At 40.8% G+C, this 21,866-nt stretch overlaps 2 protein-coding genes across 4 annotated transcripts in view; both read right to left on the bottom strand.

The window, feature by feature from the left end:
• Nucleotide 1: 1 nt before the first annotated feature.
• LOC116926349 lies at nucleotides 2-1,269 on the bottom strand. The gene is made up of 4 exons (XM_032933208.2): nucleotides 1,079-1,269; nucleotides 787-953; nucleotides 616-724; nucleotides 2-543 (listed from the first exon to the last, which is right to left on the bottom strand). The coding sequence occupies exons 1-4, from the start codon at nucleotides 1,167-1,169 to the stop codon at nucleotides 218-220; spliced, it is 693 nt and encodes a 230-aa protein (XP_032789099.2). The 5' UTR covers nucleotides 1,170-1,269; the 3' UTR covers nucleotides 2-217.
• Nucleotides 1,270-4,305: 3,036 nt separating this feature from the next.
• The window catches only part of LOC116926304 (probable G-protein coupled receptor No9), a 30,720-nt gene continuing 13,159 nt past the window's right edge, over nucleotides 4,306-21,866 (bottom strand). Inside the window, exons 1-4 of one of the 3 annotated variants that reach the window (XM_032933146.2) lie at nucleotides 14,662-14,953; nucleotides 8,680-9,720; nucleotides 5,575-6,346; nucleotides 4,306-5,464 (exon numbers count right to left, since the gene is read on the bottom strand). In XM_032933146.2, the coding sequence (XP_032789037.1) occupies nucleotides 5,112-5,464; nucleotides 5,575-6,346; nucleotides 8,680-9,444 (1,890 nt within the window). In that variant the 5' untranslated portion in view covers nucleotides 9,445-9,720; nucleotides 14,662-14,953 and the 3' untranslated portion in view covers nucleotides 4,306-5,111. Of the gene's footprint in view, nucleotides 5,465-5,574; nucleotides 6,347-8,679; nucleotides 9,721-14,661; nucleotides 14,954-21,866 lie in introns of those variants that run through there. The other 2 variants (XM_045177328.1, XM_045177327.1) reach the window with 2 other exon arrangements.

Raw genomic sequence — 21,866 nt, 5'->3', positions numbered from 1 at the left:
ATCATTAGAAAGCAGTATAATTTTATTGCTTAATTTAATAAACAAAATAGATAACGATAATTGAAAAACTTTCACACATGGATATTGTAGTCTGCTGGGCAGCCAGCCGTGTTGCCATTTGTGTAGAAGTTGTCTCGGGTGCGGAAAGAAACTTAGAAATAAAAATTTGAATAGCAAATAAGCAAAATGGAAAATAGACTGTTGAAAGTGAGTTGTATCAGATTGAATTGACCGAATTCGTGCTGAACACTCCAACCGTCTTTTCGTTTTGCTCAAGAGCAAATACAGCTACGCCATCAAATTGATCTTCTCGTTGTTGATGGACGTGCTGGGATCCAATGGCTCGGATGAAAAACTGGAAAGTTTCATTTAGCATCATGGGATTTGTTAGAGTCTCGTTTATAAGGAGATCGTTTCCGTCAATATTCATCCCGGTGTTAAAGGATCCCGTTAATCCTAACTCGTTGGTTATGTGACATGTCTTGTTGGTGTCTTCTACGTTAATCACCTGAATAGTTGAACTTTTCAGGCCTTCAAGCTTGCCTACGAAAGTAATAATTCCAATAATAATTACATACCTACCGGTAGAAAATAAGCAACAACAACAAAACAAACCCTGGACGTGAACAGCATCCGAAGGGTCCGCCTGGAAAATCAAGATTTCTCCGGAGAGTTCAAAATCCGGAGATTGCACCGGACACCTCCATGCAAATGCTTCATTTGTCTTAAAAACAAAACAATTGCTTTAAAATTTGTTGTTTTAAATAGGTAACATTCAAAACTCACTTTAATACACTCGGGTACGGCATTCCAATTCCAGTAGGGAGGTGAATCGCAGGTAATGTAATGCGTTGTATTGCCATCTGTGAAAACGTACCCGGGTAAACACACAACCATTCCATCCTCGTAAGAGACAGCCGTGTTTGATTTTGGATTGCCATCGCGACAATATGCTAGTATATACAATTTTGTTTTAAGATCAATTGTTTTGAAAAACATTTGTATCATAATCACAAATTTTAAAATCTGACTCGTTCTTTGCTAATTTAAAGAAAATAAAATGTGGGGAGAAACTCACTGGTCTTATCGACGATTATGTAGATTATGGAAGCCAGAGCAACAGCAACAGATGAAGCAAGACTGAAATAGAGCACTTTTGGCGTCACCATCTTACTCAAAACAATCGAATAGCAGACAAAGAATAGCAGACAAACTAAATGATGATGTCGATTCCGTGAACGGTTAGGAACTGCGTGCAATTCTCTTCGGTTCTAGCCGTAAACGCAGTCGTACCGTAAAGCGCGATAAACGAAACAAATTAAAATTTTCAATAGATAAGGTGATATCACTTACTTACGATCAATGCATGCTCCATACTCTTTATTGCAATCCATGGTACGTTTCGTATCAACACGATAAAAATGAAGAAATATTAATAAGTGAACATCCCAGCTGGGTAACAAAAAAGTACCGCAAGTCAATGTGTCAAATGTCTTTACTATCTTTACATGAAGATAAGGTTGTACTGGCAAAGTTGCAACAAACAAACGTTGTGCTTCCCTTTTTAATTTGTCAGCTAAAGAGCTGAGATAAAACAGACATATAGTTGCCAAATGAGGCAAAGCTTTAAAGCAAAAGCTTACCGTGAACAAATTGCCGGGCAGAATTGTGTCGATGATCATTTCAGCTCATTCCAATGTCACGCACGAATAGATGCCTAATGAATATATGGAAGCATTAGTGCCTGTACCGCCAATTACGATCTCATCTCTAAAAGAGAATTGCGTCATCAAACAGAAACCAAAAAATAGATCGGGGAGTATTTATAATAATATATGCTCAATCATTGAACCATCGAGTTTAATCGTTCCCTCTCGTGCTAGCTGACTAAAATAATATTTGGATTAGTTACAGTTACAGACAAGTCCGTGAGCAAGGTGCAGCGCATAATTAAAAGGGTACCCATGTTGAAATGTTTGAAAAAATAAATAAAACAAATTGGATATTGGGTTCTCATTCCTATATATCAATTACGACAAGACACTGGGCGTTATTCACACGCACTTAGGAAACCTGACGCAAGTGGTGTTCATTTTAGGACTACTGATCTTGTGAACCGAATATATAATGCCGGTTGTTAATCAAGACTTGGTCTCTAATTTGATTTCGTGGAATCAGGTGGACGCAGCATTCGGCTGGCGATTGAAAACCCTCCGTCGACTGGATCAATGCCACCTGGCCAGACGACGATCGATGTGGAAGAGAGCACAGAGAAGCTGAGAAATGATTCGATTATCAAAGTGATTCAAACTCCAACGTGATCCATTAATCAACTGTCTATATCCCCCTTTTGAAACTTTCATCTTACATCCTTTGCCCGTCACCTGCTCAAATTTAAGATCTTAAGAGTCTCTCTTTCCTGTTTAGCTGTGGATGACCAAACAACCTCTTAAGACTTCCCACGCAATAATCAAAACTCATCCGGGCTCCTTCTCGCCTCTTGTGAAGATATTGAAATTCAATCTTGGATGACATTTTTGCCTTTTAACAATATAGCACGCACCGCTCTCTCAGCATTTTTCGTCTTCTTTCCACGTCGGTTTGCCTTTTAAAGAATCCAATTACGCCAAGAGCTTTATATTCAGTTGAAAATAAAATCTATTCAGGTATAGCGAAAAGCTGCATAGATGGGCTGTTGCTTCTCCCAGGCCGAATTTGTGAGGTTATTGGAATAAACTTGTAATTCTATTTCGTCATCCTAAAATTGGTAAACAACTGAATAACAGTTGTTGGACGGAAGCGAGTCAATTGAGCCGGTGGGGAAAACATCTATTTTCTCGTTGAATGGATTTATCGGTTCGCTGATGTTATATAGCTCTAGGTGGTATATGACGTCATTTCTTGTGGTGTAAATTGGGGTACGCCGTCGGCAAGAAGCATAGCACAATCTCCTGGAACAATTTAATAACGTTGCGGCTGACGCAGATTCAACCCCTCCTTTATCCTTTATTTTTATCGATTTATTTTCCTCCTCACCTTCCGGCTCATTCGGACAATAGCAGAACGCGAACGCGATCATTTAGACGGCGAAAATGCTTCACAGAAATGTTCAACTTCATTCTTTGTCTTGGTGAAATGAAACGGATATCATGCTGGATGAATTCATCGCATTATCAGAAATGCTATCGAGTTGATCGACGGATGATGCAAGTCTTTCATGTAAATTGGAAAGAGGGCGTTGCAATAACGAAGAAAATGTAATAGATTCTCGTGCTCACCGAAACTCTTTGTCGTTGATGAGAAGTCCGGGTTGGTTATAACGAAGAGTTCCATGTGTCCCTTTCGCATCGCTTGTCCAGCAGCGCGTCTCACGTGAACTTTTGGTTGGTCCCTCATCACAAGACTTAAAAACACATTTTACTTTTAATCTCACTTTTGCAGTCTTTTCTAACATTAAAGAAGAGAGTCTCCTTTCTTCTTTTGGTGTTCGGTTTCGTGGAAAACGAGTGGAACTTTGACGAGGGAAACTTTTCGTCATCATTTTGATCATTCTAAACTTTTCATTTTTGTTTTGTCTTGTCTTTTCTGAAAAGAAGAAACCAAGGGATTACTTTTCCACCTATTCTTTACGGACCACACACTTCTAAGAAAAGCTTGACGAACATTTCTTTTGTGTTCATCCCTCGCTCGCAATCATCGAGCCAACCACGAAATAACAATTACGGTTAACAAAAGCGAAAGAACATATATAGGTAGATCATTACGGAAAGAATATCAGCATCTTGTTTTATCTGTAGATCCCTTGGCTAGTATATATACGTACCCAAAAGCTATGGAATTCTATCAAGGTGTAACAAAAAAAAAAAAGAAAAGTCATTTGCCCTTTTCTGTTGATATAAACCGACGCCACAGGTTATCTGATCCTCTGAGCGGCAGCTCTCTACTCGGTTACCTATTTATTTCTAGACGCAGTGTACATAGCTTTTATATTTCCGCCTTTTAAGGAGTGCCCAAATGGATCGATGACGTCGCAACTCAATCCACGGTCTTTCAATATATACGCACACTGTATACAGCGACGGACGAAAACTTTCGTGAAAGAGAACGAAGCAAATTTGAGTTTCCCACGGGTTCGGTGGCCATGACGCTACTCGATATCGTCGAACGACAAGCCCGCAAAAGAGAAACATCAAGAAACTATAGACTATGAACTGCAATTTGATATGGTTGGATGACTACACATTGCTGGTGCATTCGTTTTGTGCAGAAGGATCTTTGAAAAAATAATTCAATCAAAACGAGGGATTTGTGATGTGACTTCAGGGGGAAGTGTAATTTATATTTGAAAACGAAGGGCGAGGTTAAACATCATATAAATTATATTCTTCATTCGATAACAGCACGATTGCATTTAACACACGCACTTGATTTCTTCCTATGCAGTTTAGCCTCTCGGAATCTATATACGAGAAATTGTATACACATCGAAATAACACGAAGGGGGGGAGTGAAATCACGGCGAAGGGAGCGGGGTATTCTCACGAAACACGATCGATTTTTTATTTGAGTTTTCAGTTTTTTAATTTATTTTTTACTTTGTTGCGCTTGACTTTTAAATGATTAAAACAGCTATGATAGTGTTGGTATCTTGTTTTAAAAAACAAAACTCGATACTATTTAATATCGAAATGTAAACACTGAATGCGAGACATCAAACATCCATGTGAAATGGGGGAGGGATCAGATTCGGGGAAGCCAAACAAACTTGGCCGATAACAGACGAACAAAGGGAGGATTGTTCTAAATCTAATCGTTAACCAGAAATTTGATTTTTTCGCTATTCCCTGCAGGCAAAAATGAACTCAAGTAAAAAGAAATAACAGGACAGATGAAAAAAACAATAGAGAGACTAGTCAGGTAACGTAAGATTCAAATCAAAACATATTGTTACAGGAATGATTAAGACGTTTTGCTATCGTTAATGATACGTTTATCACCTATCTCATTCGCATAGCGGAGTGTCTGTGTGCGCATTATTTTGTAAGGGGGTTTCTCTCTTTGCCACCATTCGTAAACACAACACACACACACATCGAAAAGGAAAGGAATAATCAATTGGATTGATCCGAATGATCATTGGCGTACGGATCCGAATCGTCGGTGTTGAAAGCGGCACTGCCCAGCCCGGCAATCATACCCTGTGGCACCATCATTTTGATGACGCTGAGGTGTTGGGCATGCGACCGGCGTGTGCACAGGCACTGGCACACAATCTTCTGGAAGGCGAAGCGGAAATCGCGACTAAACAGGGCGTAGATGCACGGATTAATGGCCGAATTGCAATAGCCCAGCCAGAACAGGACGGAGAACAGAACGGATGGAATGCACTGCGGACAGAATGCCCTGACGACGTACATCGTGAAAAATGGCATCCAGCACACGATGAAACCGCCCACAATGATGCCTGCATAAAACGAAATGAATTTAATCCACCAATTTATTAGTTGATGTCATTCAAAGACTTGATTGCTCCGGTAAATCTAATTCTTTTTCCTTATATATTATATATAGTACCTAATGTTTTGGCTGCTTTGGTTTCCATTTTGAAGCGTTTCACCTGGGCTTTGATGTTGCTCCTTCTGTTCATTTTCAATGGCTTTGTGCTACTATTGGTCGAGCCGGAAGGATCGCTTCCATCGTCTCCGCTTCCGATATTGGCCAGGCCGCCGTTTCTCGGTGCCAGGCATCGATGCCCACCGTATTTCGACTTGTTGTTCTTCCTACTGTGATTGCCGGCCGTTTGGAATATTTCAAGAGCGCTCCGTTTATTATTGCCCATCTTCGCTGGGCGGCCGTTGGCGCTGATTCTTCCGCAACTGCACAACGGCGTCTCCATGTACAACACCTTGTAAGCTTGCGAGGCATTGGACACGTTTTCCCGCAAGCCGGACGATGACTGCTGATGCATTTGCTGGAACTGTTGCAACTGCAACTGTTGTTGCTGTTGCTGATAGAAACGGTCCTGTTGGCCGTCTCGACATAAATCGCAATCGGTTTCTACGGTGGGCGCGGCTGCCGTCACCGTAATCTGCGGTAAATCAAGTCGGCCATTTTCCACGTCACCCGTTACCACCGGCGTTGAAGTGATGTCCGATAGACGACTGACAATATCACGACTGCCCAGGCCAGCCAGCGCTGGACCCAAACCTGGAGGACATCCATGTCTGGCCAAAAGGACCGATGTCAACGCGGCTGGTGGTTTCTGATGTTCCGACCGACCCCTGTGAATCCTCAACGTCAGTCGCTCCTTATTCTCCACACACTGACGACCGTGGCCTCCTCCTTCCTGTTCGTGTTCAAACAATAAACATTTTTAATTGTTTACATCATTCAAAATGGAAGGCCGATGAAACTCTACGTTGCACCCAACGAATTCGTTCGCAATGGATTTTTCCGATTGAAACGATACACATCCTTGTGTGTGTGTTTATTATTTGCTCTGTCTCTTTCTCTCTCTTTTATTTTGTTCCCGTTGTTGGCCTCTTTGTTTTGTGTGTGTGCTGACGTCGCGAGTTTATCGCCAATACCGAAGGGGAAGGGCTTTTTTCCTTTTTTTCTGCATGACGTGAGCGCGATTACCTATTGGATAGTGGGGATCCACAAAAGGAGTTGCACAGAGAATGAGCGAGTAACAAAGGAAAAAGCGGAGGGGGGAAGTTTCAAAATGAACGAAAAGGATTTTTGCATATCACCTTTTTTTTTTTTTTCGTATTGACAAAACTCCCGATACAATCGTTTGCACGCGTACAAGTCGGTACGGCACCATATTGAGGTTGCCGATCTTCGTCGGGATTCCTGCCTTCGTCTCTGTGTTTTTTGGATATTCTTCAACTTTGTTGGTTTTTACTTGAACCACTTCTATCCCCCCCCAGTCGATTGTCAATAAACGAACGAGGTGGGGCACGTGGCAAAAATTGATTGCGTCTTTCAAGGTGTAACGCCGTGTGTCACCGTTGTACATCACCTGGCGTCATGTAGACTATCGAAATATTGGCCATTGCTTTTATTCTCTTTGCTATTTGGAATGACACGCGGATGCGGATGGTATAATGTCATGGGGTATGCACGAAACGTACGTGCGGGATAAATGTACCGACCCGAGAATGATGAAATGCCTTTTGTCGTCTCCAAACGTTCGGAACAAATATCTAGCTAATTAGTTCTCAGGGTTCGAATTTCCCATTTAAATGATTTCCGCAATCAACTGCACATTTTGCTTCTGCCACGTTTCGCTTTTTAAAAACAAAAAAGAGACGCCAACCGAAACGTGATGACGGATGTCCTTCACGAATTTGCACGCATCAGCACCATCTTGAAGAGAACTCGACTTACACGTCTGTTGCCTTCCTTTTAGACACGCTCCAGTTAGGGAAGCGTGCTGGCAGCCTATATCGATTGCGCTCACATTTGGCAACACATTCAGCTGTGATCTATTCAAAATGTCCGTTGCAGTTGCTTGAAAGACTTTGAAGAAAAATTGAATATTTAATTCCTCCATTTTCAAGGTGAATTAAATAAATATATATACCTGGCAGTATATACACATACGGCTAAATACTTAATGAATACGGTTGCTAAGGTGATATCGATTGTCATCCGGTTCAACACAAATCTCGTGTAGGGGTTAGCGCGAAAGTTTCCGCAACAATCTCGACGTCGTAAAGCAATTTCAAGTTTGCAAAGTTGCAACACACAATTGCCTATAGTCTGCAAATGGGTTGGCATATTCAAAATGAATTTATTATTGCATTCGACCAACGCACTCCGCCCAAACATCCGGAACTTGGATCGACGCTTCCCATCATTATTTTATAAGATAATTCCCTGCTTAATTGATACCGTTTGCATCAAGTTATATACTGTATGAGCTCGGCAAACATTCAAACGCGAGTGGGTCGTTATGATGCCCGAAAATTTGAATAGAAAATATAAGAGAGATCGCTATATCTTTTTCAGATGTCGATATACATCGATCGAATTCCTATGGTATATTCAAGCTGTCGGTATAACACAAGAAGGACGTACTCAGTTGCGATTGATCGCCGGTTGGTTAGACTTTTTTGTTTTTCCACCGTTGCATTAAATGATCCATTGGGGGGGACATTTGATGACAAGAGATTCCTTGATGACAGAATCGTGACTCTCTCACGGGCATGCTCCCAAAATCATTTAGCTTTGATACGTGATTTCATTTTATGCTCGTGTTTTTAGTCGTCGCACCCAAAACTCGATAGTGCCTCCCCATGGCCATTGCTCACTGGCGCGCTATTCAAATGAGTTTTGATGTGCGCGCGTACCCGCCGTCACGATCCACCGATAAAATGTCATCAACCTCGCCAATCCAATCACGACCGACGATCAGAAGAGGACGAGAACACAGGCGGACATAGTTCCGATCGTATTATAGTATACATAATATTCCGAGGGGGGGACTATAAATGCAAACCATCAAAACTGTGTTACGATTCTCGTTTGTTTTCTTTAATTACGAAGCTACCCGCCAACCCGAGCTTCCGCCATTTTTATTGGTATTTGTTTACGTCTCCATCAAAACGTTATGAAATATAGTTTTGTCATTAGTTAATGTACGTGATGATGGGTCTTTTTATGAATTGTTACCTTTGTTGTACGGAAACCTTGATTAATGGCTTTGGTGGTTTCGACAGCGGCCCTGTAAATACGCCAGTAGAAGAAGAGCATGACGAGCATGGGGATGAAGAAACTGCCCAGCGCCGAATAGACAACGTAGCCTGGATCGTTGGTCAATTCGCAGGACCAGTCGTCGCAGTGCTGTTGCGATGGATGTCGGTTGATTTTACGATCGTTCCAACCGACCAGCGGCGGGAAACAAATAAGGAAACTCAAAAGCCAAACGACGGCCAAGAGAATTTTGGCCCGGAATGGTGTCATGATGGAGGGATAGGAGACTGGACGAGTGACGGCCAGGTAGCGGTCGAGGCTGATTGCGCACAGATTGAGGATGGATGCCGTGCACATCCAAACATCGACGGCTAGCCAAATGGAGCACCAAATTTCACCGAAAATCCACATGTCCAGCACTTCCAGCGATGCGCTGAACGGCAAAACGGCCAAGCCCACCGACAGGTCGGCCATGGCCAGCGAGACGATGAATAAATTGGTGACTGTGCGCAGCTTGGAGTCGAGAAAAACGGCCAACACGACGAGGCAGTTGCCGAACAGGACGAGCACATTGACGACGCCCAGGATGACCAATGAGACGATGAGGCCCGGCTGAGACCAGTCCACCTCTTCCAGCGGATTACTGCAGTTGCCAACGGCTGCAGCCGTCACTGTTGGCCATGAATCGTTAGTTCCATCATCACCCGTCAAATCGGACACATCCAACAAATGGAGACCTTCCATCTTGGCTCCCGCTTTCGTTTTTGTTTTTTTGTTTTTGTTTTTCTGGGTTTTAATTGATCAACAAATCTTTCTTAAAGGCTCCGGATTATTTAAGAGGCTTTTCAGTTGATGGACCGTCTACGCCAAGGCGCCAGACGTCGTCATGTTGACGACCGACTGACCGCGTGTGCTGATGTGCGTTTTTGATGACGCTGATGGATCCAAAACAGCCGGCTGGATTGACTTGGTTGAACAGCTCTCTCCATTCACGGGTCACGATTGGCGCCACCTTGTTAGCTATATTGAAAACAAAAAGCCAACATCAAAATCGGAATCATTACGACAAACAATTCAGACGTTGCCAATATTCTCAACGCAATATCCATCACGCCCCACAATTTCCTCACACTGCACGTGGCATTTTTGCATCCGGCACGATTCAATATCAGTCTGCGACATCGGCAATGATATACATCACATTTTTGTTTGTTTTTTTGTAGTTTAGATTTCTCAGCATTTCCGCACTGAATACAGCCATGATTAAATCGCAAAGACAGCACAATGTTATACAGCTCTCAGTTATTCAGCTAATGAAGGAATTTTTTTGTTTCATTCTGGCTTTTCTTTATACTCGACTATATCATCTCTGTCTCTCTGGTCGACGCTCTCTATATACCCTCCTTCTTTCCCCCTATACCCTCCCCCCAATAAGGCATTGTGTTTTTGGGCGTCACCAGAAAAAAATCCAATCAGAACTCATTTTCGATTCAGTGCGCGTACTGGCCAGGCTAACACGTCTACCACATGGGTAGAAACGCAAGATGGAAGGCTGTGTCAGGCATTTTTTTTACTTTAATTTCATTCCGTATTGAATGGCCCTTTTTTTTTTTGTTGGGTCCCCTGTTGGTTGAAAGTTTACAGGATCGGCAAAGAAAAGCAAATGGTGGGTGAGATCATTGACTGAGAGACTATCTATTTCATTCGTCATTCGTTCTATTGTATAATGGTCTACATAATAGAATAGTGTGTTAGCTTAGTTGATACGCCCCCGTTCGCTCTCTCTATACCGAATCTAATCTTGTTGCAGATTTGATTTGCTGCTGCTGCATTTCGTAGTGTCTGCTGGTCAATAAAATACAAGGCAAACAGTCGATCAAATGTCAGTGCGTTGGGTGTATCCGGGTTCGATCCTTTTCCGAACAAAAGGACAATCCGCCAATATCAGAATACGAAATTGGCCATCAATCATTCAACTTTGCAAAAGATCGAAATCGAGCCCCACCTAGTACACTATATAGAACAATTAGCTCTTCTTTGCGTGAGATCTGAATTGCATATTTGCATAGCTGGGAATAGCAATATCAAGCGAGACGTGTTTATCGCATCACGTGGTACATATAATTCAAGCTGCGTGGTCTAATGATGTTGACTTCGTGATCGGATGCTAATAGTCTAACGGCTGAGATTATATACGTCTGAAAAACGCCTTTGGCACGGCCAGTATTCAGCACGAGTCTTCGTTCGTGACTGACGTAAAATGACTCAGCTTTTATCACTTGCGCTGGATTCCAATGCACCTTAGATTGTTTACCTTTTCAATTGAAATCTCAATCACTCCATTTTGTTTTTGTTTTAATTTCAACTTGGATACGAGTCGGGGCTGAAAACATCCCCACGGTTGGGTTAAAACTTTATTGATTCCCCCAAATGTCTACCATATTGGTGGTCGTAAATTTCTTTTAAGGCCGGAGAACACAGCACAGTCTCGGGGACCCCAAAAAAAACTAGATCCAGTGATCTCCCTGTTCTCTGGCTATACATACAACAAGATTTATAGCTGTTGGTTTGAAGAAGAAGAAAATAAAACGGGAGCGTCCGAGGCCACACTTTCATTTGTGGCTATCAATTATTCCCTTTCTTTGCCCTTTTGATGACCGTCACAATCTTAAGTGATTAGAGGCGGGTCGTGTTGAAACAAAAACAAAAAGAGGCTTTACATTTGGTTTCATGTTAACTGATACATAATGGTTTTCTGATGATCGGCCTGCGTGAAATCGAAGGAAAGGTGAGAGCCTTCCTTCGAAAAAGAAAAAAAAAAATAATTCTAGTGGGTCACGACATATCAGATGATGTAATAAATGTTTATACTATGGTGAGTGGTTTTTGGCTCCCAAAAAAAACAACCGACACCGTCTCTATACGCATCTTTTTTCTTTTTTGCGTGTACCGTATTTATATGGCTATTCGATTACGTCGTTCACCGTCTGGCGCGACAACATGGCGGACGAAAGTATTCACTTTCTCTTCCTCTCCTTGTCTGGCTTTTATTCCCTCCCCATCATCGTCACACACAAAAAAGAGCAACTTGTGCGAGAGGTCAAGATTTGCCCTTCACAAAACCTTTTTTGGGAGGGGGGGTTTAATGTCTTTTGACGAGAGGCAAAGCCGCAATATAAAAAAAAAAATGATTACAAGACGTCGATTGTGCGACACATCCACGTCAAGAAAAGGAAATGAAAAAACGCTCAAATCAAGAAACACAAAAGATGAATAATATAGACCGGATATGGACAGGAAGTAGCGACAAATGCTGGTAAGCGGATAAACGTTCGGTTTACGTGATCGATCGTCATTTTCCAAACACAAATGATAAAATGAGTATAGTTGTAGATCCTTGAGATATTGGGACCTGACCAGTTCTCCAGCATTGTTCTCCTCTGTCACCCTCGTTTGAATATCTTCGTCGAGATATAGAGATGCGATCGAACGAAATAAATCAATAAAACGAAGGCAGCCAGCAGCTGTCAAATCATTTTTTATTTTAAAAGGGGGGTAGAAAAATGTGCGCTAAGCAAAAAAAAATAAAAAATAAATCTTTGAAACGGAGAGCCTTTTCAAATTTTGGCGCTATTCACGAGTATCGAACGCGTGAATGAATGCCTGCAGCCATCCTGAAATATTTATCGTGTGTTTTGTTTGCCAGTTCCCCCCCCCACCCAAAATAGTTTCATTGCTTCATTCTTGATCGTCTATACGATATAACTATCGCGTAACAAACACAGACGTGTTTTTTTGCAGTATGCAAATCAAAGAATCTCTTCGAAAAAACAAACAAACGGGAATCTCAAAATGATCTAATCCCGATACATATATAAAAGAAGAATTTCTTAGAAAATGTTTTCATTGAAGCTGTAATACTACACAGAGAGAGGCATTTGCATATTGTGCAAGGTATGGCCGTTGAAAAATGGACAAGGACGGACGGCCAATTGAATGAAACGAGCCGCCTGGGTCGTGCGTGTGATGTGTCTTCCATATTTAGGTGTGTAAAGGACGGGTTTGTATATATATGTATATAGAAAATGGTATTTATACTATACACATATTCCATCTCATTTAGGCTACATTTTGAGCTGGCTTATTATCACGAAAGAGAATGTCAGAGAGATCCGGCGTACACGATCCCGCGGAGCACTCGGCATCTGATTAGTAAACAAAAAACCTTTCCGGTGCTTTAAAATGTAGGCAAAGTGGGGGTGGGATATAATCAAGTTCCATAATGTTTCAAATTCCTTTTGCCCTATTATATGTATACCTGCAAATTGAGTGGGAGAAGAAGAAAATGAGAGGCAAAATCAAAATTGCGAAAGGATTCATCGACGCACCGTCCATCAATTTCATCCGTAAAAAAACAACATCTCTTCGAATTGTTTGATGCAGAAGAAAGAAAAGACATTTGTGCTGCCTATGTGTATAGACGTATATGTACACGTCCTTCTTCTTTTGTTTGCTCGATCAATCGTGACCTTTATTTAACATTTTCGCGCAGCAGTTGCTAAAAGAAAAGGGGACCCACCTATATCACATGGAGACAGCCGCTTATTTGGTTGTGTCAGTTATTGCTGATGCATGTCCGTGCGTCTTATCTAGTGCACACACCTAATAGAATTTTCAAGCCTGTCTTTATGGCTCTTCCTCAAGGGAGATTCCCCCCCTTCCCTTTTTTTTATGTTTGCATAGTTAAATAACAAAAAAGAACATGACGCCCGGCTTTTGAAAAACTAGTCTTTTCACTTTTGACGCCCTGCAGCTCATTTATTTCTTGCTCTTTTGATTATTTAAATTCCATATTTGCTGTATGTTGGTGTAGCCTTGGTAACAAGGTAAGCGGTTTCAAACGATATTGTCCAGTACAAGCGTGGGTGTGTCCCTCTGTTTGTGACGAACTCTTCATATGTAAATTCGATTGCAGACAAAAGGCAAAACAAAATTCTCGCCCATGTCCGCATCGAATGTGGCAGACACAAAAGAGAGAGAGAAAAGCGCGAATGATTGTCGAATTATACGTTTAAACGCGATGGAAATCTTTGATGGTAAAAGAAGGCCAGACGAAGGTTGACGGCCTGATCGATGAATTCCATTTCTCTGTCTATTATAACGACTGGCATCATGTCCGCCATCCTTCGCCTTTATGGAGTGGCAAAGTCTCGGTCTATCCCGGCGAAATCTTCGTGAATGCCGGCAACTAACTACGTACATCTTTTTCTATATATTCTGTTTTATAGATCAAAAGACATTTGTCACATCACACGCGTGTCTCTTGCTGATTTCCAAAGAATCTATGGTTTCTTGAAATCCCCTGCACAAGGCTAACATTTCCACACTGGCAAACAAAACAAGAACGGAAGATGTTTGAAGGCACACATTGGTGATTGAATAATAAAAATACATAAAAGGGCTCCACAAGAAAATGAATCGGGGTTTGTAGCCTCTCTATTGCGACCTTTACGGGACGCATCAATGTTCCCTTTGTGCGGGGGGAAAGGAGAGATCCAAGGCGATCGCCACTATCTGCGTGACTGCGATCATCTTTTTCTTTTGTTTTTTTTCAGCTTTAACCTTTCGTTACATGTAAACATTCATTTTGCCGAATTGAAAGAAGAAGGTTGTTGTATTCTCGCGTTGAAGATTTTCAGACGCTGCTTCTATGTGCGTAATAAAATGTACTATCCGTCATATTGCGTGTTGGAACACGCAGCAGATTGAACTCTGGAGCTTTTGCCAGTGAAAAGAAGATTAAACGCTGCTTGAAAAATGATGAACAATAACAGCGAAAATAGGCTACTAAATATTTATTAAAAAATTGGGCTTCTGCCTGTTTCATGTCTGACTTATGTAATGTATGTACAGCAGAGCTGTCCGCAATCGAAACTAAGGGAGCCATTTTTAAATGCTAACCAGTTCATGTTTTTCCGTGCCAACCTGCTGATTTCCTTGCAGAAAATTCTTGATGGAGTTGCACAGCAAACCACACCAACAAGAAAAACAAAACAATTTGCACGAGAAATGTGTTATCCAATAATTTAAAAAATAAAATTGTTTTTCAAACACCAACACTTGAATCGATTGAACGAGTTAATCTTTCTTGAATTAGGCGCAATGTTCACGAAATTCACACATCAAACTGCCGTTGATCAAGCACCTAGCGATTCGATAAGGCGCAGAAGAAACGTGTTGACTCGACGCACGACCGAAGGCGACTGGTTAAGAAGAAGACGAGGCTGAACTTGAGAGACCACCAGACACGCCAAAAAAAAAAAAAAGAAAAAATTCTACTCACCAGGGGAGTTTCACCAGCTATCGACATGCGCTGCTGCTTAAAAAGAACACACGCAACGGGCGTGTGTGTGTGTGTGTCAAACTTTTTGGCTCATATCATCGTGAGCCCGGCTTGTTGCTATATGCCGAACAACTGAAGTTGTCTGATTATTCGTTTTCTATTTTATCGCACTTTTGTGTGTGCGTGTGTTTCAAATATCGGTTACTTGAGGACAAAAATGGACGTTAACTTACACGTTTCAGTGGCATAAATTCAACACACCAAACACGGAAACATTTTTTTTTTTTTTAATTCACGATCTGACACGTAGCCATTCTCAGTTTGATTTAGTTAAAAGAAAAAAGCAGATGCCGTCGTCGCTAAATGTTGGACGTAACTGCCAGTTGATGCACAAAATAGCGGACAATGTCAGGCGAACTTACTATCATCTTATATACGTAGCCTATACGTTTTGGGCTTGCCAGGTGAAAGTTTAAAAATAGAAATTGAGGAAACCCAACCAATGGAAAGTTTGAGCCGTTAGTCACGCTGCTCTATATGAAATCAATCAAAACACGCGATCCGTTCGGTTCATTGAAGAGTTGCGATCATTGCGATGGGAAGAGAATCTATTATTCAAATGTACACGTCCGCAAAAGGACGCATGACTCATCGGCAAATGACCAGCAAAACTGCCATTAACAATCACAGCACACGTCATTTGAAAAATATAACCTTAAAATTTCTTATATCTCCGCGGAACGAATCGTAACCGTTTCCGTCTGCATCACCGGAACATTTTCCTTGATATTCTTTTCGTAATAAGTGGAACATCAGTCATCTAATGGAAAGAACAACAGTTCGTTCGCACACACATCCATCGGTCTACTTGGCATTATAAATGGAAACGTGAACCCCGTATGAAAATGATATATTCTCTTTTCTAAATGAATAAGCTATTTACTAAAAGCTAAAGCTAATATACGTGAGTAATTTGCACACCTTGCGTAATACAAACCATAAACCCTTAGAATATCTATAGGTGCAAGGGACAGTTTTGCTTTTTTCTCGTTTCATTTCTCCTCTTCTTTTCAAAACTATAAGCCATAAGGACATAAATAGGCACCTATTAAACTTGTATGGGAAATGGGGGGGTGCCTATGGTTGGGAGTAAACCTGTTCAAAAGGAACCGGCCTTATACTCAAACGTCCTTCATACGTGAATATGAATAGAATCTGCATTTTACACGTTAACAAACATCTCAGATAGGGGGACAGATCGTTATGTTCTTTGACAGCCATAAATATGAACGTATACTGCCCCTTCAAACGGAGCTGCGTATAGAAACGTAATCCCTCTCGGATGATTTTGGATTCCAACTTCCGCATATTGCGGGCAATACCAATATTGAATCTACGAGCCATTTTCTGAAACATGGCAACTCCGTACTGGCGATTTCAAACGTGGGCATCAAACGAACTTTTTCTTTTTTAAATTCGTGTTGGCAAACGATTAGCAGAGGCGTTTAATGAAATTTTAAAAAAATCTTAACCGGTTTCCATAGCAACCGGCAAATGGAACGCATCGGGATTCGCTCTGTTGAACTCGAAATCTGCGGGTTGGCAAAAGGAAAACGCGCGAGGAATAATAAATAGAAATGGCACGGGACATATAACGGCCGGAAGTTTACTGTCATCACCATCACTTAATATACTATGTTATAACACAGCACCGGTTCATTTCAATTGCAAGTGTAAATAGGGCGAAAGCAAAAACCGGATACACAATTTGATGGATGTTATGAATTTATATTTCTCTATTTCCCTTGTAATTTTTCGTCTTATTGTTATTCCTGGTTTGAATCTGGCCATCACGCAGCTTTATATATGGTGCGTGTAAAAAAAAAGGAAAACAAATACCGTCCGTGTCATCTTTTCGTGAGAGCTCCAACTGGCTCGCATCCATTCCATCCATGCGGCGGAGAGATGATGGTGGTTTGTATTTGGTAACATACTCTTAGCATTTTGTGACTGGACTATTCGTTACAATGAGGACACGGATGCGTGAAAAAAAAACCAGTCGGCTGCCCGCCAATTTAAATAAAACAAATGTATATTAATAAAAGAAAGGATTTGAAAAGAAATATGGCTCTGGTCGTATAATCATCTTTTGCACCTTTGTGATAGTGTGAGGAATGCAATTTTAAATTGCGTTTTCCATTTCCATCCTTTTAGTTTTTTGTTTTCAAATTCTTCTTCCCGAAATCGTAAACCATAACATGGACATCTGACCTAAACTGTTCAACTTTCAAGTCCTTGTAAGTCTTCCTTTCTTCACGTTTCATTTTCGCGTTTATTTGCAAAACGCCCTTAGTTAATTGCGGTGTGTATTGACTGATCCAAATGGATGACATAATTGGTATAGATATATACGTATAGAATAGAATGGCCTTCGTGACACGCATAAAGGGACTGCCTTTTAAGTTAACGGGGTGTTTTAGCTGCATTGGATTTTGCGAGTGATCTAAAAGACTCTTGTTGTTTATAATACATCCAATCGCGGTATATGGAGACTGTCTATGTAGTAGAAGATGTGAATACGTGACAAAAGGACGAAACGACACAACTTCAGGACTCGAACGATAGTAAACGCTCCTTTTGTTCTAAAAAAAACATCTTTTTGTGTACGTTTAAAAATAGGAGAGGATGAAGATCGTGACAATTGGCGAGTTTCAGACTGCCGAACGGAGCTGATTAAATATATACGAGCTTTATACATCGGTGAAACCTCATTTGGTTTAATCTGGCTTTTAATCACTGACGAACTAACTGACTCGTCTAAGCTCTCAATCCGATTGCTTTGTTTTATTAAGGATCTATAGAATGAATGTCAATTATATAAACGTCAAAATAGAAAGATAGCCGTGAATCTATATAGTGTACATTTGGGCCACTCTTATTTCCACTTTAGTGGGCTAAATTATTCCTATAACACATCCAGCTGACGTTCTGCCACATTATTTCGCTTATATCGTTCAAACTTAATCCCAACTGTCGGAGAATCCTTTTTCACGCTGCAGATTCTTCTTTCTTGGCCACTCAAACGTGATTTAGGATCATGCTGAGTGCACAGCTTTAGAAGAATTGAATTCAATCCTTTATCTAATACCATTAAATACGTTGATTGCTTTCATTCTGGCTGGATGGCGATGAAGGGCAATCGAGTTTCTAGGTGGTCAATGGCAACTCCCGAATTCCAAGGTGTTGCAAAGGGCGTGAACAAAGTGTACGCCTTCATTAGTTTCACGTTCACCTAAAGGTATCCCAAATTAAGATGCAAAATTGCTGGATCTTTGCTAAATGTTCCCTCTATTATTAACAGCAACGAACGCACTTGAACTTGTTTCTCCCGACTCCCGTGCACGTCACACTATGGGCCACTAATCATCTTGGTGGGCAATGTTCTGTCCTTGCGTTAATAATAAGCTAAAATAATACAGGATTTTTAATAACTTTTTTATTGTTAAAATCGGACCAACTGCTACAGCGTGAAATCCAATCGATCAATTTCACCTTCCTGTGTTTTTTCGTAATGGCTCAAGCAAAAACTGCTGTTTGCTTCGTCGTTTATACTTGGCCTAAACTGGGTCGGCATTTGCCCGATCATATCTAAGATAATTTAAAAAAAAATAGATTTTTGAAGGACTTCGTGCCCAGCTCTTGAGAAATGATGCAACGCTTTTTTCAAAAATAGAAGCAGCAAAAACGGTGGAAATCCTTTCTGCTTTTGTAATCTATTGATCCAAGTCGTGACGAACAACACACACAAACAACCCGATTTCAGGTTATCCCAGTTGCATCATGTTCGTGATTGACATAATCATTAAACGATTACAAACTGCCTAACCGAAATCAGGAAGATTCTCAGAAAAGATTATCTCACTGACGCTCGAGACGGACGCGTGAGTCACGGATTTGCATAACTCTCAACACTCTGATGAGCCTCTCGGTATATAAGCAATTAGCCAGCGCCCAAAGTCCCCGCCTCAAGCTGCGTTAATGTCAACGTTAAGACCTTTAAGACAGTCTTTGCAGTTCCCGTGACCTTTAGTTTTTATGTTTTGTTGTTTTTTTTACGCACATTGTTGTCGTATAATATGGAGAGAATAAATAAACAATACTGAAAAAAAAAAATCGTGTGTGTTCAATTTGAAATTTACTCGCACAGTGTGAAGGTCGAATGGTTTTTTTATTGAACAATTCGATTGTGATTACGTGCCAAGTTAAAAAGAAAAAAGGTCCCAACAATTGGAAAACCATCTGGAGAGCACCACCCCAAAAAACGGGGTGGAGGAGTCCTATGTTCTTAGTAGAATATGATCGATGGGGCTATTGTGATTCTAAAAATGATAAAGAATTTTGGAATAATAACAGCCCCAAAGGTATATATATTCTTATTGCACAATCTTCAACTTTTCTATCATTTTTTTTGTTTTAAATCCGTAGTGGATGAAACGACAGATTTTAACTGTCATAAAGATCACCGAGGTTACGTTTGCGAGTATATCGACACGCCCTAAAATGTTTCTCTTTTTCTCTCTTTTTTTCTTGTCTTTTTATTTCATAAGAAAACGCCTTTCTCAATTTCAGCAACGATCTTCGTGAAATGATCCTCGCTAATGAATTCATAATTGAATCTTACCTGGTTTTCAGCAAAGGTGAAACGGAAAAGTAGCACAGATGCAGAGAATTTGTATATCCGATTGAAAATCAAATGATCGCCATTACCTCGACTGTAAAACCCTCACTTTGAATAATTTACAATTTGAAACGAGTGAAAGAAATCAATGTTACTTTAGCTCGGCATCCAGACTCTTACACTGCCCGAATGCGACTGTTGATAAACACCAACACCTCCCCCCCCCCCATTTTTTTAACGTAACAAACCATAAAACTCCCAAAAATGAACCTCACTTACTTCCTCCCTGATTTGTGTCCTTAAATTCTAAGAACTTGAATAAAAATGAGGCGGAAATGTCTCGTATTATATTGAAATTCCATTAGACACGACCAATTTCGACCTAATTGACAATATACAGAAAAAAAAAAAAAGTTCAATGAATTCACTTCCATCTACATAATGAATGGAAGCACTTTGGTCACGCTCGTGCCAGGAAACCCAGCGACTTGTTTTGTTGTTGTCAAGTGCCTGCATCGTATATAACTTGTCTGTGTTATTGAACGATACCGGGAAAGCCCATCAAAACGGGACGACATTGATTATGCATCCATATATTGCCGTAATGGATTCGTGGAATCGGTTTGCGTGCGCTATATAACCTGCTATTGCGACACCAGTCAAACGATGTCGTCTAAAAAACAAATCTTGCGTTGCGTCATTGGACTGCGTGATTTGTTTTGGACGTTTCGTGATCCACTGTCATCTTTGTATACTTTGACGGATGAGCGCAATTCTCTTTTTCCTGTGTCTGTTGCTTATCATTGGCTATCATTTTTCGAACTAATGGCCTCGTTCGTACGATGTTGTTCCTGATGGGGAGAGTAGTTTCCTGTTTACTTTCTTTGGTAAATGGAATATCTGACAATCAATTAACAATCAATTTGGCCTTTTTGTTTCGACCTTGCTGCATCGAAAGAAGCCGTCTGGTCATTGGCGTATCTTTCAAGACGATCTCGAAAGACCAGAAACAAATTCCGTACGAATATAGAGGGGAAAGGCCTTTTAAAGTGAAACGACCTACATAAAAAAAAAGGCCCTTATACGTGTAACAGAAGTGGAGGATTGTGGTTTGGACATTCGTGATGCGGGAATACGAGTTGTGCGTTTAACACGAAATATCTCGACAGTCACTTGCGTTTGCCAGGAAAGCGTTATATACAAGCCGGACTTGCGTGACACACGCACTTAACAACTTCAAAAGGAATGCCCCTGGAACTCTACACGCGTGATGTGTGTACATGGCAAATGCATCTACAAATGTTTATATAGGGGATCAAAGTAAAACATGTTTCAACATTTATTTCGGCCCTCAGTTTTGTTGGTGTCTATGTCGAGTCGTGGAGACGATGACACGATGGGACACAGAAAAGAATCTAATTATAATTAAAAAGTACGAAATAACAACAGACCGAAAGCTGCCAATTATTCTAATTTCTAATTGTATTTTTGGCGGATAACTCCGGAGACGATTCATCAATCAACATGTTTCCGTCTGTAACATTTGCACTTAAACTGTGCGAAACAACGAACGATGTTCAATCAATTCACCCCATTTACTTTGATATAATTCATTAAGAATATATTCCACTTAACAGGCTTATGATGGGATCAAAAAATTCCAATTTGGCTATGACTTATGCAAAACTGCAACCTGGAAGGAAGCCAAAAATTTAAACGTAGCAGTATAATAATCTTTTCTTTTCAGCAACATCATCTTGCGGTTTGTGATGCACAGCTGTATAGCTTACGGCTATATAACAAATCTGTAGCTTTCTCTGTTAGATAACGTTTGCTGCGTGGTGGTGTAACTGTTTAAACCGACTTCCCTATTCGTTATGACGTCGTGTCACATAAAACAAAAGAACGAAAGCCGTTTGCAAGACACGGTTCATTTACAATTGGCCTTTTCTGTCATTCCCTTTTTTCTTTTATGGTCAGCCCGCCAAGTTAAAACAAAAAACTGAAAAAGATATATTGATGTATGCGTTTGGGTCGTAATAAACAATTGCTTTGCAACGTCCATTCGTCCTTGTTCGCACCTGTTTATTGTTTGGAAGTTTTGCTCAGTTGATGCCCAATTTAGACACGCATCCCAAAATCGTT

Source organism: Daphnia magna, linkage group LG7 (assembly GCF_020631705.1).
Source record: "Daphnia magna isolate NIES linkage group LG7, ASM2063170v1.1, whole genome shotgun sequence".
NCBI classification, from domain to species: domain Eukaryota; kingdom Metazoa; phylum Arthropoda; class Branchiopoda; order Diplostraca; family Daphniidae; genus Daphnia; species Daphnia magna.
The sequence above is the reverse complement of the archived record's forward strand: the minus strand, read 5'-3'. Positions and strand labels throughout refer to the sequence as shown.

Coding starts and splice junctions, on each gene's coding strand:
- LOC116926349 (XM_032933208.2), bottom strand. CDS start 1,169: ATGGTGACGCCAAAAGTGCTCTATTTCAGTCTTGCTTCATCTGTTGCT. Junction 725..786: donor CCGTACCCGAGTGTATTAAA/GTGAGTTTTGAA, acceptor TTTGTTTTTAAG/ACAAATGAAGCATTTGCATG. Junction 544..615: donor GGATGCTGTTCACGTCCAGG/GTTTGTTTTGTT, acceptor TTACTTTCGTAG/GCAAGCTTGAAGGCCTGAAA.